Source organism: Panthera onca, chromosome D1 (assembly GCF_046562875.1).
Source record: "Panthera onca isolate mPanOnc1 chromosome D1, mPanOnc1 haplotype 2, whole genome shotgun sequence".
Taxonomy (NCBI): Eukaryota; Metazoa; Chordata; class Mammalia; order Carnivora; family Felidae; genus Panthera; species Panthera onca.
Window position 1 is genome coordinate 105,546,314 of NC_138348.1, and position 24,598 is coordinate 105,570,911.

Sequence of the window (24,598 nt, forward strand, 5' to 3'; positions counted from 1 at the left end):
CAGACACACCATCTGAACATATTCTCTGTTCCATAGCTTTTGAAGGATGCCGTTAGAGAGGAAGAAGTGAAAAATCAGACTGATTAGAAATTTATCGGAGTTTAGCAGCTTATTTTAGAAAGATTTTTTTTTAATTTTTTCATTTTTTTCAAATGTTCATTTGTTTGAGAGAGAGAGAGAGACTATGGGCAAGCAGGGGAACAGCAGAGAGAGAGACAGGATCTGAAGCGGGCTCTGTGCTGACAGCAGAGGTTCTAACCCACAAACCATGAGCTCTTGACCTGAGTCCAAATCAAGAGTTGGATGCTTAACTAACTGAGCCACCTAGGCTCTGCTTAGCAGCTTATTTTTAAACCTATTTTTTAATTGTTTATTTATTTTTGAGAGAGAGAGAGAGAGAGAGAGAGTGTACGAGCAGGAGAGGGGTAGATAGAGAGAGGGGGACAGAAGATACAAAGCAGGCTCTGTGCTAAGAGTAGCAAGTCCGATGTGGGGCTCGAACTCACCAACCGCGAGATCAGGACCGGAGCCGAAGTCAGATGCTTAACTGACTGATCCACCCAGGCACTCCTAAACCCACTTTCTAAATGCATATTTTCTCTTAGGAAATATAACACCATGTTTTGATTTTTATATAGACCAATAAATGTCAGACTACCTTATTACCATTCACGCTACTATATTAAGAACTAGTGTGTATGTTGATGCAAGACTAGATTGAAGTCAACCTAGTGCCTTTGAAGAGCTAAAAATTAATGAATCTGTTTAATTATGACAGGAGATTTTCTCTCCAGCTAAAATGAGCTGTCAGGAGTTTTTATAATTTCATACTTGGGATTCCATTTCCTTGTGCTCTCATTAGTAAGAGTGCCCCAGATTCATTAGCTTCTTATTTATATTTATTGATTAATCAATACTGTTGCTTTCAATATGAAAATGTTCAATTAATTTATCTTTTAGTAAATCAGAAACAATCTAAAAAATAGACTTCGTAATTAAAATTGCTTGAGCTCTTTGTTAAGGCTTTAACAGTACAAACAAACATTTTTCTTATTAACCATCTTGAAAGAACACAGTCCAGCGATTTATGGTTTAGTTGGAGAGATAGACAGGTTGTATACACAGCTAATTAAGAAAGGGTTTAGTAATTATATTAATATTAATATATACAATATACTATTCATATATTATTTATATGTTTATATTATATATAATTACTTAAGTACCAAGATGGTTAGATTAATAGATGCTTCAAGACTTCTTAATACTAATGTAAGCTTCATTGTTCTTTTAAAATTAATTTTTAATTTTTTAATGTTTAATTAATAATAGATAATTATCTTGACACACAACTGAAATCGTACGGTATTTGTATTTCGGTCTGACTTATTTCACTTAGTATAATGCCCTCTAGGTCCATCCACATTGTCACAAATGACAAGATTTCATTCTTTTTTTATATGGCTGAGTAATATTCCATGGTATATCTATAGATGCACCACATCTTTTTTATTCAGTCATCTATTAATAAACACTTGGGTTCTTCCATATCTTGGCTGTTGTAAATAATGCTGCCATAAACATAGGGGTGCACTTATCTCTTCAGATCAGTGTTAATTGTTTTCTTCGGATAAATACCCAGAATTGGAATTACTGAATCATATGATATTTTTATTTTGTTTGAGCATAGTGTTTTTTATAGTGGCTGCACAATTTACATAAGTGTCATTATTGCCAGTATTTAGGAAAAAAGAAAAAGCAAATCACCAAAGGTGGGGACATGGAGAAGGCTATATGGAAAATAAGGGATCAATCTGGGTCTAGAAGAAAAAGTCGGATTCAGATAAGGGGAGAAGACAGAGGTGGATGTTCCTGGTAGCAGAAACACCTCATGAAGGAAACATAACGATCGAATTCATGGAGACCGTAACATACACGGTCAGTTGGGAGAGCAATGAGTGTGTCCGCACTTGGGGAAATAAGATCAGAGAGGTGGGTAAGTAAGAAATAGATCGTGGGGGACTTTAGGTGTCAGGCCAGAGAGTTTTAATCTCATTCTTCTGATGGGGCTATGACTTACATGATGTGTTGTTCTATGGAGATTAATAAAGTGGCATAGATTAGAAGAGGAAGAGACTGAGGAGCCTCAACGTCCATTTAGGCAATTATTTTAATGGCCTTGGCATGCAGTGATGTAGAAAATCTGGTATGAATGGGAGGGGCTTGGGGAAGGAAAGTGCACAGGACCTGGTGACTAAAGTGGAGAGAGACCAAGATGAACCTCCAGTTTCCAATGACAAATGAAGACGCTGGGAGGCAAAAGTAGTCAGAGGCTAATCAGGATGCATTTACGGCCAGGCATGTTTAGGCGATGAAAGGACCTTGGTAAAGGTGGATATTTGGGGCTGCAACTCTGGAAAGGAGAGATTTAGTTATTCTAAAGGTTCAATAAAGTGCCCAGGATAAATGAGATCTCTAAGACAGGTATGACGTCTTATTTTTCACTGACCCTCCAGCATCTGCTGGAGGCTTTATAAAACGACTTTATAAAACAGTGCTACTTACTTAGGTTATTTAAAAAATACACTTTCTGGGGCTCCTGGGTGGGTGGCTCATTTGGTTAAGTGTCAGACTTCTGCTCAGGTCATGAACTCATGGTCTGTAGGTTTGAGCCCCGCGTCGGGCTCTATGCTGACAGCTCAGAGCCTGGAGCCTGCTTCAGATTCTGTGTCTCCCTCTCTCTCTTCCTCCCCTGCTCGTACTCTGTCTCTCTGTCTCTCTCTCAAAAATAAAGAATAAAAAAATTAAAAAAAAATACACTTTCTGTCAGAAGTGGGATTTCTGCCAAAACATCTGTATTTTTTTCTTCATTAGCAATGATGTGCATTTGCATATGGACATCATCTGCAACTTAAGTAAGGGAAGCTAATGAAATCACATCGGTCTGATGATAAGACTGGCTATAACATCAAAAAATGTAGTGAGTGTTATGTTCAACATAGATGACATTGTAAAATTATTTTGCCTATTTTTAAATTATTAAATGCATAAGTATTTTCATCTTATACCGAAGTTTAGCTAAGATCAAGAAGACAAATGCAGAATCAGATTTTCAAGGTTTACTGTTATCGATGAACCTTGGGCTTGAAGGTACCTTAGCGATCCAGCTGAAATTCCCTCACGCTAAAATGAGGAAATGCAGTTCCGGAAACTGCTAACTTGTGCAAGGTCATTTTGGTCATTTTCCTGTTTTCTACCATTTGACTCTCTGTTACAGTCTTAATCAGAAGGTAAAATAGGTCTTTGATATACTTCCCCTTATTTCTGTTCTTCATCTACATTCGAAACCTCATGGTCAGAAACCTCATGTTTGCCCCGTTTCCATGTTTCCATGGTGCTTCCCCTCAGGCTCCCTCCCCTATTTCCAAAACATCTCCAGACAGAACAGGATTCTTTCCTTGTACCAAGGATAACTCGTTTGACATTTTCAGAAGGAAATCATGAAAGACAACGTCTAGTCAAGGGACTAAATGCCTCATAATGGGAATTCTATTTTATTTTTATTTATTTTTAATTTGCTTAAGGTTTTATTTATTTTGAGAGAGACAGAGATAGCATGAGTGGGGAGGGGCAGAGAGAGGAGACAGGGAATCCTAAGCAGGCTCTGTGCTGCCAACCCAGAGCCCAACCGGTGCCTGAACTCAGGAAACCATTAGATCGTGACCTGAGTTGAAACCAAGAGTCTCACGGTTAACCGACTGAGCCACCTAGGAGCCCTTCATAATGGAAATTGTAGACATGGCATAAAAGCAGTACAAGAGCTGTTTTATTTTTATTTTTTGTCCTTAAATTTCTGCATCCATTTTCTTAAAAAAAATTTTTTTTTAGGTCTGTTTATTTAATTTGAGAGAGAGAAGGAGATTGAGAGTTCCGAGCAGGCTCTGTGCTGTCAGCACAAAACCCGACATGGGGCTTGAACTCCCAAACCATGACATCATGACTTGAGCCCCTCCACATCCATTTTCTATTCTACTTAAATATGAGGTTGGTTTAGGGGTGGCTGGGTGGCTCAGTCAGTTAAGCCTCCGACTTTGGCTCAGGGCACCATCTCTCAGTTTGTGAGTTCGAGCCCTGTGTCGGACATTGTGCTGACGACTCAGAGCCTGGAGCCTTCTTTAGATTCTGTGTCTCCCTCTCTCTCCGCCCCTTGCCCACTCAAGCTGTTTCTCTCTCTCTCTCAAAAATAAATAAACATTAAAAAAATATATGAGGTTGGTTTAGGCTGGCCCAGTCTCAACCTTCTGCAAAATTCTAATATCCTGCCATTGAGCATTATTACTACCTGGGTGTTTAATTGCCATGGAAAACAGAGTACTCAATCTGAACCGAGCACTGTTCCTCTGATCCCAGCTCTTCTGCTGAACTCAGTTATTGCAGTGATAACATTATTGTTTTGGTTACTAATGCTGGAAACTTGGAGTGATTTTTGACTATCCCATTTCTCAAAAGGTTGCATCCAAATAGTCACTTGTGTACATATCTGATTTCCTTCTCCAGATTATAAGCCTCTTGAAAAGAAAATTGAATTAAAAAAAATTTGTTTTAACATTTATTCATTTTTGAGAGACAGAGTGTGAGTGGGGGAGGGGCAGAGAGTGGGAGACACCGAATCCGAAGCAGGCTCCAGGCTCTGAGCTGTCAGCACGGAGCCCGACGCGGGGCTCGAACCCACCAACTGTGACATCATGACCTGAGCCCAAGTCAGATGCTCAACCGACTGAGTCACTCAGACGCCCCCGTTGAATTTTTTTTTTACCCCCATGGCACTTAGCAGCATCTAATATGTAGTAGATAGTCAGTAAATAGTCATGGATTGAATATGAATTATAACAGAAGATATAGATGTCATTATGTATAGGAGGTGATTTAAATAAGGTGTTTAAAATCATCATAAACAAGTAACTGAAGGAAGTGTTGCATGATGTTTAGTTTCTATTTGTTTTTTCTGAACTCTAAGTACATTGTTATTCTGCTGTTCTATTCATAACATTAAGGCCTGCCTGGGCCTGTTTCAGAAAATAATGCTAGGGAGGGTTCAAAGCCTCATCAGCTAATGTGTTTCACCAGCTCAAAATGCAGTACAGCAGCGTGGCATCCGGGAAGGTGAAATAATCAAAGAATGATTAAACACCTGGCACCATTTTAGTATTATAAATGCAAACACTAAACCATTTGAAAAGGAAAAAATGGAGGATATCTTAATGCATATTGTGCCTTTAGTTTTAACGTAAATTTTATTTCAGCAATATGAGTAGTTGTCCCGGTTTTCAATTTTTTTTACTTCTAACATAAATTAAAAAAAAAAAAATTAACCTTTGCAAATCCCAGCAAAGCCTAGAAAAGATGAGAAGAAATGATGCAAAACTGTGATAATAATCTGTGTTAACCTTAAGGCATTGTGAAGCAATCAAGAGTATAAAATAAATGGGAAATCTTAATAGCTAGGAGCTCTCTCTCTTAATGCGCTTCTACCTGTGCTGCATATAAGAATCATTTGCGGAAGCTTTTAAAAGTCCTGATGTCCTGGTTGTACTCTATCCCCCTTAAATCAGAATCTCTGGGGGGAGGAGTCGGGCATCAGTATTTTTAAAAGATATTCAGGTGATGCCAAAGTGCAACAGTTTGCCAACCCTGCAATTGAGTAAGGGGAATAAGAAATATGCCATGGGAAGCCGAAATCAATAAGATGCTATGAAAAAGAAAGATCATTAAGGTCCTGGTTGCAACTTAATTTTATTTTTACATGTTCTGGGCATAGAGTAGATAATTAAATGCTAGTTGAACTAGCCTTACTGAATCACATCATTACTTGCAGGTGCTCAGGGACCATTTCCATTGTCCTTATATTATCATTTCTCATACCTCCTAAGCATCAAAGATATTACCCTAGCCAGTGCAATCCTATCTGTGTTTCCAATAATAGTATCGATATTTCATCTCAGTTCGTCACTGGTGAACGTTTTAAGTTATACCGCTCCAGCGTGCCCACTACCACTAACAATGAAGTTTTTACCCCAGCCAACAGGGGAGTAATTCATTTCCAAAATTCTACTGTAGAGTCTATTTCCTTAAAACATCTGTCTCAGATTGGCTTCCTCTATTAGAAACAGACTCTGAGATGGGGGGACTACATGCAGAAGGTTTCTTAGGGAGTTCTCTTGAGAGATACACCCGCAGGGGAGTTGGAAACATAGGACGGAGAGAGGGAGAGGCGGACCAGTGATACACTTGCATCTGAGGACTCAGCCTATTTTATGGGGAGCTCTAGAGATGGGACGGCTCTTCAGAATTGCAAGGGGGCCAGGTTTTCGTATCCCCACATTAGTCCGTCAATGGCTGCAGGTGGCCCCTTGCAGAGGAGGGGAGGATATCTTTTCTGTGAGGTAGTTTCCAAGAGTAAATTCCAGTGAGAGACACAGCTATGAGCCATGAGCATCTGATAGTTCCAGCAGTTGGGAGAGGATGGTGTTGACGCTGAAGAGGGGAACTGGTTGAAGGGCCTCGGTACAGTTACCGAGTGTACAGTGTTACAGTGTCCAGAATGACTGCTCTTTGGCCACTGGGAGCCCTTCATGTAGGCCCTTGTATCTGTTGACATGACCCACTAGTTTTGTGTAGCTTTCTTGCTTTCTGGTAAAATACGTTCTAGGCTCATCTAATAGATTTCCTGAACTCGAACTGGAATCAGCTGGTGTGCTAAGGGTTTGTTTGTTTGTTTTTTTAAGTGAGAAATGGTATTTAGAGACCACAAAATGAGCCATGGGAATGTTTGTTGACTCTAGGCCTTTCAGTAGGACAGAATTAACATACAAATTTTGGGGGGGAAAAAGCCCTCAAGTTTATATTAATATTACCATTTCAAATGTAACATAGGATTTTTCTTAATTTCCTTGATTTTACACTTTTATCCTTTTTCCTTACGTTAAAAATCTTAGTTCATAACAATAGTAAATGTTTATATGTCTCTATTCTATCCTTTTTCTATGTAAAATTTCAAAAAAGTAATACTAATATTACCGTAAACAGGCTACAGAATGACATTTAAAAATGTATATCCTGGGGCGCCTGGGTGGCTCAGTCAGTTGGGCCTCCGACTTTGGCTCAGGTCATGATCTCGTGGTCCGTGGGTTTGAGCCCCGTGTTGGGCTCTGTGCTGACAGCTCAGAGCCTGGAGCCTGCTTTGGATTCTGTGTCTCCCTTTCTCTCTGCACCTCCCCCTCTCACACTCTGTCTCTGTCTCTCTCTCTCTTTCCAAAATAAATAAACATTAAAAAAATACTATAAAAAATGTGTATCCATCCAGCTCTCTCCAGAATATATTCCAATGTGTTCTAGAGTCCCTTGGATTTTGTCAAAGCACTTTGCTTGATCTTTATTCCATTCAACTTGTTAGTAGCAAGACACATTCTTGTCAAATTGACAAATAGCAGGTAGTCAAAATGATGAGAGAATTCACTGAATGACAAAATTAGGGTCACAAATAATCTCGATTCCTTATAGTGATGTTCTAGATTTAACACAATTAAATATGATAGGTAAAACTGCAATATGCAGTTGTCATTTAATCCGTAAAGCATCAGGAAAGACTTAAAAAAATTTTTTTTATTGTTCATTTACTTTTGAGAAACAGAGATAAGAGCACGAGTAGGGGAGGGACAGAGAGAGAGGGAAACACAGAATCCAAAGCAGGCTGCAGACTCTCAGTTGTCAGCATAGAGCCCGAGTCGGGGCTTGAACTCATGAATTGTGAGATCACGACCTGAGCTGGAGTCGGACGCTTAACTGAGCCACCCAGGTGCCCCAGGAAAGACTTCTAATAAAATAAATATGAAGTTATTATTTATTAATAAGAAAGGCTACCACTTTTTGAGCACTTACTATAAGCCTGGCGTTCTGCTGGATACTTCATATAATTTTATAATTTAATCTTGACAAGAACTCATAAGGCAATAGTAGTAATATCTATCGTTTACAGACCATTTACTGAGAACTTGGTGCTCTTTGAGGCATCTTATACTTAATTCTCATAACAACGCTACAAAGTGTTCTAGATCTGGAAGCCTGATTCCAAAGCCTTAGGTCCACTTTTTACCCCCTTTTTCACAGATGAGATTTTGAAGAGGAGAAAGATTGAGAAACTTCCCTAAATTTCTGGTTAAAGATGGGTTGGGATTCAATCCCAAAGCTTGATTTTACAGCTGATTTCTTTCTTTCTTTTTTTTTTTTTTTTTTTTATGTTTATTTTTGAGGGAGGGAGGGAGAGAGGGGGAGAGAGAGAGAGAGAGGACAGAGGATCTGAAGCCAGCTCTGTGCTCACGGCAGAGAGTCCCCTTCAGGGCTCTAACCCATGAACCAGAGATCATTACCTGAGCCCAAGTCAGACACGTAACTCACTGAGCCACCCAGGTCCCCCTAGTTTCTTAACTGCTCTGCCTTCCTGTAACAACTGCTAGGCAGGCTCTGGACTGGGTGCTTTGACGTGTTATTGATTGTAATCTTGTTAACAACCCTGGGGCGGGGGGGTCACTCTTATCCCTCCCATTTTGTAGATCAGAAACTGTTCAGGAGGTAAGCAAGCTCCTCCAGGTTACCCAGACTGTGAGTCGTAAGTTGCAACTCACACCCAGGTCCAACTCCAAAGCCCATATTCTTAAACATTATGCTATGCAGAAAGGGAAAGATGTAAACAAACAATCAAACAAACAAACCAAAAAAAAACCCAACAGCACTAGTGAAAAAGACTACTTGCAAGTTCAGCGTGAGGCAGTGGTGGGATATCGCTGCCAACAAGGTGAATGCCACCCGAGGCTGTGTTCTAGAAATACAGTATTTGTAGTAAGGGTGGAGACAGTCCCACTATAATCTGTGATGGCAGAGCTTACCTGGGCCGTTGTGTGTCATTCCAGGCTCCACACTCTAAACGAGCATTACTGACATGCCTGAAATTCATTCATCCACAGGGGAGGGCCAAGCATGAAGTGTCTGAGTAACGTGTCTATGGGAAGAACTGTTAAAAAGTTGAGGTTGGCTGTGCAAGAGAGAAGACTCAGGAGGGATGGAATAGCTAAGGTTTGAAGCGTCTGCATGTGATGGAAAGTTAGATACAGTCAGTGGTTCCAGAGGGAAGAGCTAAGGCTTCCCTTAGAAGGGAGGAGGTACTGCCTGGTATTTGCAGGTTTCTAGAAATGAAAAGGGCTTCCTTGTAAGAGAACGAATTCTTTGTCATTGATGAAGAGCCTGAATGACCTGTATGTCAGGTGCGGTGGTCCTTAAATTTTAGCGGGTATAAGAATCACCTGAAAGCATTTGTGAATTACAGATTCTCAGACCTCACCTACAGAAGTATCAATTCAGTAGATCTGGGGAAAGGCCCACAAATCTGCATTTTTAACAAGCAACCCAGTGGCTCCAAATGAGGTGGTCAGTGAAGTACACTTTGAGAACCAGGGAGACTGGATAAACTCCAAGATCTCTTCCATTTGTTTGACAAATAAACATTTTAGTAAAAAAATGAGCATAGTCAACATAATGATTGTTCAGAGAAAGTTGTCTTACGTTTCAGAAAAGATCCAAGGTGAAATTCTTTAATATGTTGACAGTTACAATTAGAGACAAAAGTATTGGGATGTAGGATGTTAGGATATGGAAGGGGAAAGCTTGATTCTCAATCTGTGTCATAAGAGATAAGATTTTAATAGCAAAACAGAAGAGACAACTCCAGGTGGAAATCTTTGACCATTTTAAAGAACTCATTCTACATATACCAGGGAGCAATCTGAGGGGGACCTGGAAGAAGCTATCTAATTAACCTAAAGGAAAGCACCTGTGTAAGGTTAAACACCTGTCAGGCTTTTGACCCAGGCTTATATAAACTTCAGCCTAAAACTAACAAAACAGGTGTGGGGGAGAGTGTTTTCTAACTCTGGCCCACTTTTATTTTTGTTGTTGTTGTTGTGGGGGCTAAAGCACTTTTTCTGGCAAATACAGTGTATGTTTGATTAACCTTAACTTTTACTTAAAGCATGCAACCTGAGAGTCACATTTTAGAACTACTATACCCTGAAATGTTTTGCTTTCTGTAAATACCTTTTTAAAATAGTGGTGCTCGGGTGTAATTTACTGTCCCGTATCCAGACTTTTTTTTTTTTAGCTTAAGTTGCATACTGGTGTTTTATTTGTTTCTTAAGTATATTAAAGTTTTAAAAAGTGGGGTTTTTTTTCTTTGAAAACATTAAAAACTGGCTAATTGAGGAATTGGTGTTTACGGCTGTTTTGGTAGTGGACCCTACTGACACACTTATTTAGTTGACGAAGGACCAGCAAATGATTTCTATGTTTCAGGTATATAAAACTTCCAAATGGCAATTACATGTTGATTGTAAGCTTGATCCTGTTTCTAGTTCATTTATTCTCACTTCCTTTGAATGGTTGCAGTCCTCCTCCTTTCTCTGGAATCATGAGAGATGAAATTGCAACAGCCGTTTTCTTTGTCACAAGATTGGTGAAAAAACATGATAAACTGAGTAAACAGAAAATAGAAGACTTTGCAGAAAAGCTGACGACAATCTTGTTTGAAACCTACAGAAGTCACTGGCACGCCGACTGCCCTTCTAAAGGGCAAGCGTTCAGGTGAGAGCTGGCATATAGGATGACAAGGGGAACTAACGAGCAAGCAATAACCATTGGCAGTGATTCTGTTGGCAGTCTACGAGTAACAAAAGGTTTACGGCCTCAAATTTATTTGAACTTGGGCTTGGAAGAAATGCAGCAGGTGGTAGTGCATAGAGAAAACTATACAATTTCAACATCGTTGAAAACTGTAGTGCAACCCCCCTTACGTGGGGTGGTTTAAACTATCTCTGACTTGTGTTTACCGTGAAAGATGGGCAGAGGACATTCGGCAAAACCAATTGCGTGACTTAGTGATGTAACGTTGTGAGTAGCTGATGTTGATGGTTCTACTTGGAAAGCCGTGGAGGGACAGGGTGGGGGTCAGTGGTTTGAGAGCAGTTGGCCCACCACATGATTCCCGTCTACTAAGGCGCCTGTCACCAAGTGTTTGTTTCCCTTTCCTTGCTTTCTAAAGGTGTATCAGGATAAATAATAGTCAGGATAAAGATCCCATTCTAGAAAGGGCTTGTGCTGAAAGTAACGTGGATTTTTCTCACCTGGGACTTCCAAAGGAGATGACCATATGGGTAGATCCCTTTGAAGTGTGCTGTAGGTGAGTAATCTCACTGGAGGTGGTGTGCTCTGTGATCCCTGGAATCATGGGTTATAGAGTCAGTTCTGTGCACCTTTGTGAGAGATGATCCATGAAAGCCCTGCATTAGCGGTGAGGGCACTGGCTGGTTAAGGTTTCAGATGCAAACTTTCTTAGCACAGACTTCCAGTAGGAATGGACACAGTGGAAGCACAGAGACTTTACACAGTACAGTCAAACCTTGGATTGCGAGTAACTTGTTTTGCAAGTGTTGTCCAAGACCAGCAAACATTTCTAATAAATTTTAACTTGATATGAGTGATATCTTGCAATACGAGTAGTATGTGATGCCTAATGTCACATGATCATAACTGAGCCAATGGTTCTTGAAATTCTCTTTGCTATACAAGTGCTTTGGATTACAAGTGTGTTTCCGGAACGAATTATGCTCGCAAACTAAGGTTTTCCTGTATTTGAAATTTGACTTCAATCACTGCACTGTATTGCCAACTATAGATTGTAAGGCCTAAGTATTACAGGCAATATCAAGGGGGCAGAGGAATTGGAACTCAGTTCATTAGTTGAATCAAAAGAGACTAGTTTTTATCTTTGTCAGAGAAATTCACCAAGCTAGCCCTTACAGAATACCCTCACTAATTGCTACCCCGTGGAAGCTGAAGGTCACAGTGTCTTGCAATTTGCTTTGCTGTCAAGCCATTTCAATTTGTTTCTTAAAATAACTTTCTGCAGATTGGTTGAGCGGTCTGTAGAAAAGGTTAGAAATGAAAAAAAAACTTGGATTTTTGAATCCTTAATAAAGAAATTTTCTTTTCCTACTTAGGTATGGTGAGAAAAATCATCCATTTACAATTGCTTCTTTTAAAGGCAGATGGGACGAATGGGAGCTTTCCCAACAGGTCAGCTGTGCTGTTAATCGAGCTACACTAGACTACGCCTCTGGCATTTCCTCTGATGAAGAAAGTTGTAACAAAGAACCGCAGATCATTCCTAAAGTCAGCAATCCAAAGAGTATTTATCAGGTGAAGTGTGGTCCAGTTCTCAATGCTTTTTTTTTTTTTTTCTGTCCTAATTCTGAAAAGAATTTGTTCACTGTAAAAGAAACAAATGGAAAACAGAAACAAAACCGTAAAGATTAAAATCACGTTATTAACATTCTAGGAAAATTTTTTTCTTCTTGGTGTAGTTTCTTTACTTGGTGGAGTCCTCAGGAGTTACATAGGACTGTTTCTCCATATTATTTGAACAGAAGTTTCCTTTAATCCAAATTCCTTCATAATTAAATATTAAAATTAGCAGACTTTCTTGCTAGTAGAAAATAACCTACCACTTGTAGAAAATTTGGAATATTAAGAAATGGTCAAAGGTCTGTAATCTCACCATGAGAACAGATGTTCTAAAAAAAATACATAATTTAAATACATATTAGATTAATAAATTAAATATATATTAAACATAAATAAATTCATATTATATATTATATATACATACTACATATATATATATATATATATATATATATATATATATATATATATATTTAACCACAACCCACAGAAAGGGAAGCATATTTATATTTATATGTTGGAAATAGGTTTAAAGAAATAATACTTACCCTTACTTAGCATAATGCCCCCAATATTTTCTACTAAATTGATTTCATGACTCAAAAATGGTTGCAACCCACAATTTGAAAAACATTACTCTAGACAGAATCTTGACTGACACTGTATGTATATACTTGTTTGTACGTTTGCTGAAATTAATCACTTCTGTTGTAACATTAGAACAATTGAAGTAACATCTTGGCATTTTTTTCCCTTGTAATTTAACCAATCAATTACTGGCACTCATCTGGATTATTTCCACATTTTTATGATGCAAAAAAAAGTTGATAACTTGTAGAGATAACTGTATTTTAAGTTAGTGTGGAGATTTGATTCTCAGACATGGAGTTACTGGGTCATACGGACATTTCCCTGTTGGGAATATATGCCAAAGTAGCATTTAAAGGTTTTGTTTATTTGTAGTCTAACTAGCTCTATGTAATGGAAGTGTCTCTTGTATCATTTTTCCTAAAATTGGTTATTCTTACTTAAAAATAATTTACTAAAGATGCTACCTGTTCTAGACAGGGTTACTTGAAGTAACATTAAAAAACAAATCTCCATGTGCCCAAATGTTTTGGGTACTTATTAGCATACAAATCTTCTCCTCACGAATTATTTGAGGTCTTAATGTATTATTATAGGCTCTTCAAAGGTTAGAAATATTTTAACCCCTTTTCATATTACTGGCAAATAATTTTTCTATAGCTTGTGTAGTTTATAAACTATAGTTTATTGTATAGTTCTATATGTGTAAAAGTTTAAAATCACATATTGAAATAGATGCCCTTAATTCTATTCTTATGCTTAGAAAGATTACCTTCCACCTAGGGATCAGATCTGTAGTCAGCTATATACTTTGTAGAGCAACGTACTTTAGGAGTGTGATCTGTAAAACATCTGTATTGGTTTGGGATGTTGAAAATGGATATATCTAGACCTTAGCCCAAAAGATCATGATTAGACAGTTCGGTGTTAAGCCAGAGAGGGAGGGTGGAGTAGAGGAGAACCCAAGAATATACACAAATTTGAAGATGTGTTTTTAAGTATTTTAGTTGTATTAAAGATTTAATTTTCTTAAAAGATAGGACTTTATAACCACCCCTCCCACTGGCTTATTATCTACTGTGTTTTCTATTCATTGGTACTCTGCTTTGTAAAGGCTTACCTTGTGAGTCATGGGTTTGTGTTTAGTACTTAAGTCTAGCTTCTTAATTTACAGATCTTCATACCTACTTTGATACTTTTTTTTTTTTTTTTTTTTTCAGGTTGAAAACTTTAAACAGTCCTTTCAATCTTGGTTCCATGTCTCCCGCAAAAAGAATATGGCAGATGGCCGTATGGGCCTCCTAGGAAATGCTTATGCATTGCATAAAAATCATAAGCGTCAGAGGCCTGCTGCTATCTACCGGGTAGACAGGTACCACTGGGTCAACACTAACCGATAATGCAGTGGTGGGATAGAGCTCAGAGGAGCGGCTTCATTTTCTCTATAACAAAAGGGAGTCTAAAATTGAGAGGCCCATGAAACAGAAAAAATAACCATCTCAGGGACTAGAGTGGCGTAATGGCAAATCCTCTAGTGCAGATCATAACAGTGTTCTTAGCTATACTTTTAACTCTTAATTTTATGTGAAGTTTTATGTAACACTAATGAATGTACTCAGTAAGGTAATGGAATGAAGATAGTGACCTGTGATGAGATTCAATGAATTATGAAAAGTAACGGTTTAAATAAACGTACTATGTTTTTAATAACTTGCTAGTTCAGTTTTTTGTTTTTGGTTTTTGATTTTTTTTTTTTCTTTTTGTTTTTGTTTTTGCGTTTTTTTTTTTTTTTTTTTTGCAAGAAAGCTTCGAAAGTTTGTGTTTCTTCATTAGCCATTAAAACAAATAGAACTTCACTTGGCAAAGTGTGAGCCTCATGATACAGTCTCCTGGTTCCATTTTGTTACCTGCCATCACTGCTCTATTTCACAAGGCCATTGGGAGCTTGTTTTAAGATTACTCTTTAAGATACAAAATTCCCTTGCTTGCGTGTCTTTCAAAAATTTTCATCCATTTCTAAAACTCTTAATAGACTTAATTATGACTTTCATAACAGTGACACCTGCTCATCATAAGGATTCAAGCTAATTTAAAATAAACTTGATAAAAAAAATTCAAGCTAAGCACAAAAACAAAACAAAATGCACCAAGAAAAAAAAAATCCCTACCATCCAGCCAGAAACTACCATTATTAACATCAAATGGTGACCATCTTTCCAGTCATCCTACATATATAAGAACTGATACACAATTAATTTAATAAAACCATACTATAGGAGTTACTAAATTTTTAGGACCTATTTTAATTTTTCATTTTAGTTATCTCAGCAAAATGGAGAAACCGAGAGTGAAATATTCATGAAAGTTTCTACCACAATATATTTTATTTTCCAAAACTTTTCTCCGAAGTTAAAAAAAAAAAAAAAAAAAAAAAAAAAACAGAAAAAAAAAAAAACCCAGAAAAAAATGGGGAAAAAAAAAGAAAATACCAGGAGGTTGGAATCATCTTTAAAACTTTGACAATTTTATACAGTATTAATTGTTGCTATCAAGCTGCAGAAAGCATTCTTAATTTTTTTCCTGAAGGACAAGTTGTGAGATATTAAAATCTTGGGTTATGCTTTCTCTTATAATTTCATAAACCTTACAGGAAACTGTTTTTGGCACTATACCGTGGAGAAAGCTGAGACCAGTTTGATTTCCCCAACTCCCCACCACTCATATCAACATTTTCGGTGGCTTCCTTTGCCTGCCAGTCTGAGAACTTTTCCTCTATATTAGAAATCTATGTCCAAGTGTCTGTCAGTCATTTTACATCAGTTTTTCCCAGAATACTGTGTCCCTTTCTCATCTGAAGATGTAATTTTTCTAGACCAATCTTCTACAATATTAATACTTTCTTTGTCCATCCATTTCAGGGATACCAACTCTCCTGATGCTGGATCATTACTTTTGGTCTGATTGCTTTAATATCTTTATTTCCTTTTTTTTAAAACCACAATTGTCTTAAGTCTTCCTTGTGCCAGTTTGATTCTTACTCCTGTCTGGTCTTTCTTGTTTCTATTTCTTAGTTCCATAATGATATTTTAGATTTCAATCAGTGACTTTCTCTGTAGGAGTTATTCACATGTATAGTTTGACCAGAAAATGAAAGAAAACTGTATAAGATAGTTACTATACGTAAAACAACCTAATACTTAGGAAGAATGGGTTTCTAAGAACCTTTACACAAGGATTTTATTAACAAAGTGTCTCTTGAAGTGAGTGAGGTTGTTTTGTTTTGTTTTTTAATGTTTACTTATTTTTGAGAAAGAGCAAGTGAGAGCATGAGCAGGTGAGGGGCAGAAAGAGGGAGACACAGTATCCCACGCAGGCTCCAGGCTCGGAGCTGTCAGCACACAGACATAGACTGTGTATGTCTGTGTATATGCGTGTGTACACAAATTATACCTTGAAGATAACTGAAAACTTTTATTTAAAAAAAAATTTTTTTTTAACGTTTATTTATTTTTGAGACAGAGAGAGACAGAGCATGAATGGGGGAGGGGCAGAGAGAGAGGGAGACACAGAATCGGAAGCAGGCTCCAGGCTCTGAGCCATCAGCCCAGAGCCCGACGCGGGGCTTGAACTCACGGACCGCGAGATGGTGACCTGAGGTGAAGTCGGACGCCAACCGACTGAGCCACCCAGGCGCCCCTAACTGAAAACTTTTAAAAAGAGACAGCAGTAAGTGCACATAATGTGGCAGAAAAGAGATCATGATCCCCGTCTTGTAATCTGTGGCATTTCCATTAAAAATCGGGTGCTTACCAAAAAGCTGGCAGCTGTTAGCGTATTAGTGGAATCAGATGGAAGGCCCGAGAAGTCAGCCAGGAAGTTAAGAGGATCATGTTTTGGCTGGTGCCCCACTCAGCCAAGAATGAGGAATATAGAGGAAAGCTCTTTAATTCCTGCATGACTTTTTCCTTGTCACCTGTCTCAGAGGCCCTGGACCCTTGGCCTAACTACTTTATATAGTCTTATGCGTCTGGTTTAATTCATCTTCACTCTGCTTTTTTGGGAAATGCAGTTTGTAACTTATGCAAATAGCTAAATAAAGTTCTCGAGAATATGCACCCCTTATTTATCATATCAAAGTAAGATTTACCTGCTCAAAGTACTGGAGGAGTCTTTAACCCTATGAAATTACTATGCTTTGACTTGAGGCGGGCTGTGGGGGGGGGTGCTTTGTTTATGAATTGCCAGTTCATCAAAGAGACAGGAGAATGGTTCCCTCACAGGCCAATCTTAGGGCAACTACATGTTACTGGTATCTGTGCTACGAGGGCAGTAGATACTTTTAATTGAGCTAATAACTAAGGAAACAGTTTTAAGGCTGACAAATGTGGTACTTCCTTTGCCTGATGGCTAATGTTTTAAACTGAATGAGTCTTTGAGATGACTGAGTGACCAGCTGCTAACAGCAAAGAAATAAGGACTCACTGTCCGTGTAAGATGGCAGAGATTGAAGATCTGTGTTCAGTGAATTGACTCGGAGATGCTCTCCTTGTGGCTGCACTGAAAACTCTCTGTTAAACCTTAATTATAAATCTTTTTTAAAATTTGTTAAACCTTTTTTATTTTTCATTTTTAAATGTTCATTTATTTTTGGGAGAGAGTGGGGGAGGGGCAGAAAGAGAGGGAGAGAATCCCAAGCAGGCTCTGTGCTGTCAGTGCAGAGCTCAACGTGGGACTCGATCTCATGAACCCTGAGTTCATGGCCTGAGCTGAAATCAAGAGTTGGACACTTAACCAACTGAGCCACCCACGCGCCCCCTGTTAAATTTTCTCGACTAGCCTGCTCCTTTGTCACTTTGCTTGAAAGACTCAATAACAATTGTTACATAAAATAAACCTTGCTTGCTACTCATCTGGGAGTACAATAAAGAGAATTATCCATGTGAGGAGCAGCCTGAACTGCTGTCATTGGATTTGTCTTCCGAGCTGGCTTTTGATACGAAGTTTGTGTTTGCAAAAGAATTTTCTGGCTTACATTGAATTCATGGGACAGTTGTGTCCCTCCTGATTAGCACTTGAACTTCAGTTTCAGATGACTCCTCATCTCTCTGAGGTGTTCCAGCCAGAGTCTCCGAAGCGACTTCTGTGTGGGCCACATGGCCTGTATCTTATCGCCAGATCTCCAAATTCTCATTCTGGATCCCCCGATATTGTACAAATATACCTGACTACTTTGTGTGACTCAGTAACAGACAATTTTACATAAGTTAGTCAGCCTTATATATACAGATACACAAATTGACATTTCTAGAAAGAGGTTCAGTATTTTTAAATAATGAACATTTTAATAAGATATGTGGTCTAATGGTTTTTTAGTCACATTGAAAGTGTCAGCATGTTATCATCTGTGCCAGATATTACCATCTATTATGTTATATATCCACCCAAGATTATGTGATTTACACATGAATAAGTATTTTTAAAAATCCTCTTAATAACTTTATCAGATATATTTACATATTTAACATGTTTTAAACATGCACACTGAAATGATATCACCATTCTCTTTCTAGATCTAAAAATACAACAGAAAAAGAAACATGTAGTTATTTCTCTAAAGACGCAATCCACAGAATGAGGAAAAATAGTTGCAGAATAAGGAATTCCTACAAATAAATTAAACGGGAAATCCAGTGAAAAATGGGCAAAATACTTGAATAGGCACTGCTCAAGAGAAGATATTCAAATGATGTATAAATACAGGAATGGTGCTCAGTTTTAACGGCTACTGGAAAAATGCAAATTAAAATCATATACCACATGCCTGGGTGGCTAAGTCATTTGAGCATCTGACTCTTGATTTCAGCTCAGGTCATGATCCTGGGGTCATGGGATCTAGCCCCATGCTGGGCTCCATACTGAGTGTGGAGCTTGCTTAGGATTCTCTCTCTTTCCCCCTCTGTTCCTCTCCCCCGCTTGTGCAGGCTCTTTCTCTCTAAAAACAAAACAAAAACAAAAATACCACATACCCAGAAGGATGCAAGAATGCATAAAATAAAAAAGATGGAAAAAACTAAGTGCTGATAATCTTCTGCTGGCAGTATATATTTAGACAATCACTTTGGACATCCAGTTGTAAGTTTCTACTAAAGTCAAACATATCCACACCCTAAGACCTAGAATTTCTAGTTCTAAGTAATACCTGACTCAGTATAGTCACATATAGTCACCAAAAGGCACACAAGACTATTTGTAATAACCCCAAACTGGAAGATACCTACAGGCACATGAGTATCGGAAAGAGTAAATTTTGACAAATCCATACAATGGGGGTCTTATAGCAAAGAGAATCAACAAACTACAGCTACATGCAACAATATGGATAAACCTCACAAACATGATGTTGAGCAAAAGTAATCCATATTTTATGATTCTATTTATGTGACGTTCATGAATAAGCAAAAAACAGTTTATGGTGTCTGAAGTCAGGATAGTGGTAATTCCTGGGGGGCAGATGACTGGACGGAAGGGACATGGGGGACACTTCTGAGAAACTAGTGATGTTCTCTTTCTTTTTTTTTTTTTTTTTTTTTTTAATTATTTTTTTTCAACGTTTTTTATTTATTTTTGGGACAGAGAGAGGCAGAGCATGAACGGGGGAGGGGCAGAGAGAGAGGGAGACACAGAATCGGAAACAGGCTCCAGGCTCCGAGCCATCAGCCCAGAGCCTGACGCGGGGCTCGAACTCACGGACCGCGAGATCGTGACCTGGCTGAAGTCGGACGCTTAACCGACTGCGCCACCCAGGCGCCCCGTGATGTTCTCTTTCTTGATGTGGATGCTGCTTATACAGAAATGTTCACTTTGGACAATTCATGAGGAGTGGGTTTATGATATATGCACTTTTAAAAGCTGTGTTATATTTTAATATAGTTTTAAAGGTAGTTTTTACCCAAGACATGGGTGATAACTTTAACTAAAGTAGACTGGGGCCCAGGACCGGAGTCAGTGTTCAGTTATTTTTCCAGCTTGCTAGTTTCTGATCTCAATCTTGACACATAAGGTCACCACGCTGCATGAAAAAATGAAGATGTTTGGGGCTTTTCTCTTTGCTAATTATCCATATGCCTTATGGATATTAATGTTGTATTAGTGAAGTATTAGTGAGGTATTGGTGTTGGTCATTTGGAACCAAAATATTTGTTGGTTTTTAAAGATATAAGATTTTACATGCTTATGATCAAACACCTTTTATACAAGAGCAGCAGGTGTCATAAGGTATAACAAGAGAACCCCTGAATGGGAGGGTAATGGACCCAGTTCTAGCTACTTCCTGCTCTCGTCCAGCTGGGTGAACAGGGAAAGTCTGCGTCTCGGTTCCCACTTCAGGGCTTTATGCACCTGAAGGCAAAGGGTGAAATCTTTTGGCTCCTTTCTAACTGAGATCTAAGATCCACCATCTCCCGGTACTGGGAAAACTCTTAAATAGGGTGATTGATCAGGTAGCCTTTCATACCACCATTAATTTCCAATCCTTCATTCTGCTGACTTTTTCACTTACAAATATGGCTCCAAACACATGATGAAGTGTTTCAAGATGTAGAGCAAAGCAGTCTTAATGCTGTAGATCATAAGGCCATCTCACCTCATCTTCGTCCTCACTCTGATCTCTCCGTTTTCTTGGTATCTGTTTTTCAGCAGCAATGACGCTTTTTAGAAGATGTTCCATATTGGTGAAGAGGAGAAGATCCTTGTTTTTCTTAATATACTGTGGAGAGTGTGGAGGAGAGAGTTAATGCCTTTGCTCCCATTTCCTTTAAGTACTCGTGGATATTCTTAGCCAGACTCTGGATCTGAGCATAGTACATACAATCCTGCTTTTAAAATGAAAGCAAGACCTCTCCCTAAATGGTGGCTGACAGAGGACTAGCATTCCAGCTCCACAATGACCTCTGTTGTGGGCAAGTTTTTACCACTCCTAACCCTCAGTTTTCTCACCTGTAAGTTAGGAACAAAAGTAGCATCTACCTTATAAGGGCATAGATGAGATGCGTGTAAAACTCTCAGAACAGCTGGCACGTGACAAGTATGTAATAAACGTCTGCTGTTCCCTGCCCTGGAGTTACCAGGGTGAGGTTGGTGAGATTGGAATGTTTCAGTAGATAGCATCAGGGGTTACACAAACCCCTTCATTAATATAGTAAATATATTAAAAGCCTACTTCTAAGCCTGGAATGTGGGCTATATCAGGAAACAAAACAGACAAACATCTCTGCCCTCATGGAGCTTATGTTCTATTAGGGGAAGAAATGTATTAAACAAGGTTAAGTAAGTAAATTACACAGTAGGTTTAGGAAGTGATACAGGAGAAAGGAAATTAGAGCCGAGTAGGGAGAAAGTGATGAACAGGAGAAAAGAGGGTTGCAAATGAAGATGGGCTGGTCAGAGCGGGACTCATTGAGAAGGTGACACTTGAACAAAGTCCTGGAAGAGGTGAGGGAGTTGGGCATGCTCTAACACCTTAGACCAGTGTCTCAACCTCAGCACTACTGACATTTGGGGATGGATAATACTTTGTGGTGGGGACTGTCCTATGTATTGTAGGCTGTTCAGTGGCATCCCTGGCCTCTCTCCACTAGTTAACTGCAGTAGCCCCCTTCCTGGAGCATGATAATCAGAAATGTCTCCAGACGTTGCCAAATGTCCTGTGGGGTATAAAACTGCTCCTGGTTGAGAACCAGTGCCGCTGCAGGCAGAGGGCAGTGCACCTGGTGTGAGTAAAGAACAGCAAGGAGGAAAGTGTAGTTTGGAGGTGAGTGACCAAGGGGAAGAGTAGCAGGTGAGGCCATGAGAGAGAAGGGGACTTGGTTTCCTTGGCTTTGACTCTAAGTGAGATGGGGAGCCACAGCAGGATTTTAAACAGATCCATTTTCATTTGAAAAGGATCACTCTGACCAATGTGCTGAGAGTAGACTGAGGAGAGGCAAGGCCGGAATCGGGGGACCAGTTAGTAAGTATTACAGTAATCCAGGTGAGATGACGTGGGCTTGCACCACGCTGGTAGCACTGTAGGCAATGAGATGTGGTCTTATTATGAATATACTCTGAAGGTAGAGTGACAGGATTTCCTGATGGATTAGTTACAGGGTGTTTGTAACAGAGAGGTTTCAAGGAAGACTTTGGCCTAAGAAACCAGAAGAATACAGTTGCCACCAACTGCGATCGGGAAGGTTTCTAGTAGGGAAGGTTTGGACAGAAGACAGATTTGGGGCATAATGAATTTGAGATACTTCTTAGACCCGGAAGTGGAGACGGCCCATAAGCAGTTGAGTTGAGTTAGTGAGTTGGGCGGGGCTGGAGATAAAAATTTGAGATTCCTTGACATATGGTTGGGATTTGAAGCTTGAAGATGGGCTGAGATCCCTAAGGGGAGCAAATATAGACAGAGAAGAGAAGAGGACAGGAATAAATCCTGGCCCTCCAACATGAACAGCCTAGGGAGAAGAGGCAGGACGAGCAAAGGAGACTGAGAAGGAGCAGCCACACAGGTAGGGGCAAACCAGAGGACTCTGGGGTCCTTGGAGCCAAGCCAAGATTGTACTGGGGACAAGGAAGTAATCAGATGGGTCAGATGCTGCTGCTGCTGAATGCAGAGAGAGAACTGAGCATTCTCTGGGGTCTCTGGGGGCTAGGGTGTGATTGATTCTGGAGTCTGGATGACCACTGTCACCATCACCATCAACGAGCACAAAATAAATCTCTGATTGGTAACTAATGGGGATCTGATCATAGATAGGTGTATATGGAACATTTACTAGGAGTCAGGAGATCTAGCATCTGATCTCAGATCTGCCACTACTAACAGCTTCATGATTTGGGGCAAATTGCTTAATCTCTCCTTAAATTCAAAATGTGACTAAAAATATGTCTGCTACCTATTCTGCAGGATTGCTGGCTGAGAGAGAATATATGAGAGAACATATACATAAAAATGCTTCGAAATTTCTAAAGGTTTATATAAATAATGTGAAAAAAGATGCAACTCAAGAGTGAACTGATCTTTCATGAAGGATAACAATTTCAAGATCCCAGATTTAAACTTTGTGATATTTTTAATAGTTAAATATGATGGTATTCTCATAAAAGCACTTTAAATAACACAGTATTAAGAATACCATTATCAGGCTTGCATAGAAAAGAGCACACTGCAAGTTGGGTAAAAAAGCTATCACCTGGGCATCTAAATTTAGTCACTGAGTCACCGTAGTTTTAAAGATGGAATCCTGCAAATTGATAAATAGGTTAGTGGGATATGAGTTAAGTAACTATGGGGCCACATTGGCAATCCCCGAACTCAAACAGCCAGATACCCACTGTCCGCCTGGCAGGACACAGGATTAAAAAATATATTGTGGTATGTGGTTTGAGGAGCGGCCTGGGTGTCAAGGCAGTGTACCACCAGGGGAGGCCAGAAATATCTGAACAGGTCGGACACCGAGGCCTTTAGTCCATGAAGAAGTCAATCTTCAACCAACATGTGCTACACCAGTTGAAGTTAGTTACCTCTTCTGATGACTCTGGTTCCAAGTGAGACTCACACTTCCTTTCAATGAGTTTCGAGAGAAGATCTCTTGCTCTCGCAGAGACGGGCTGCTCTTCCAGCAGAAGAGCACTTACGCTTCGGTCAAGCTTACCGTCCCAGGAAACCGCTGACATTTGCAGCGCCATAGAGAATGCTTCCCTGAAATAAGCCTGCAAGCCCTGGTCAAGAAAAAGGTGAGCGGGGCCAAATCAGTTCCATTCTAGATAATTGCTATTATACAGCTTCAAAATAATAGCTGAAAGAAAGATGGGGTTTGATATCCATCATCTTCATTTGCCCTTACCGCGGGTTATTATTGTCGTTTGCAATTCTGGTGCGGCTTATGTGTTGGCAAGGAAATAGCCAAGAAAGCTGTGATGCCATTCTCATAGGAAGGCCACTTCTTTTTGAGTTTTTACAGAGTGGTACATGCATTTTGTTATAGGCTGCCACAGGAAATTAGATCAGGAAAACCTTCCTCCTGGCCAGGCAGTAGGAACCAGAGGCCAACAATGGGACCTAAGTAGCTTTGAATTGTCGCACAGCTTAACAAATCCGTCATTCTGGGAGAGAAGCAAAGAAAACTGTGCATTTTAGAAATACCTTGTAAAATGACCTCAGAAAGGCAGGGTCTGAGTCCTGGTGGAAGTCCTTGGCAGCGATGTGGGCCAGGCAGTGGATCAGCAGCAGAATGAAGCTTCCCACAGATGCCAAAGACTCTCTCCCAACAAACAGTATGTTTTCAGCGCTCTTAGTAGAGGAGATACCCAAATACGGAGATATCAACCTCAGGGAACATCTCCACTACCTCTTTCTTTTCCTACTTTCATGTGGTCTAAATTCACTTTTGGAATCATAAAGTCAGAGACTCCCCAGGCTTAATGGAAATTTACTGATGATGAGGTAAAAACTATTGCTTTAGTTCAACTCCCGGAATAAATCATGTTCGAATCGCAAGGGAGTGATACTATTCTGGGGGCCCACCCCAGAATGTCTGGTTCTATTGGTTGGTTTAGGAAAAACCTTGGCATCTCCATTTTTACCCAGCTCCCCAGGTGGTTGATGCACGAGGTCCAAGGACCT

The 24,598-nt window shown here is 39.4% G+C and overlaps 1 protein-coding gene and 1 long non-coding RNA gene across 2 annotated transcripts; one reads left to right on the plus strand and one right to left on the minus strand.

Annotated features, from left to right (window-relative positions):
* The first annotated feature begins 10,429 nt into the window (after positions 1-10,429).
* On the plus strand, positions 10,430-14,342 carry BTG4 (BTG anti-proliferation factor 4). The gene is made up of 4 exons (XM_060604653.2): positions 10,430-10,689; positions 11,147-11,284; positions 12,105-12,303; positions 14,157-14,342. Exons 1-4 carry the CDS (start codon positions 10,430-10,432, stop codon positions 14,334-14,336), a joined length of 777 nt encoding a protein of 258 aa, XP_060460636.2. The 3' UTR covers positions 14,337-14,342.
* Positions 10,597-23,759, minus strand: LOC144613029 (uncharacterized). Its single transcript, XR_013550338.2, has 3 exons — positions 23,497-23,759; positions 20,579-20,701; positions 10,597-12,373 (listed from the first exon to the last, which is right to left on the minus strand). It is a non-coding gene; the product is annotated as an uncharacterized LOC144613029 (long non-coding RNA).
* Between the last annotated feature and the right edge of the window lie 839 nt (positions 23,760-24,598).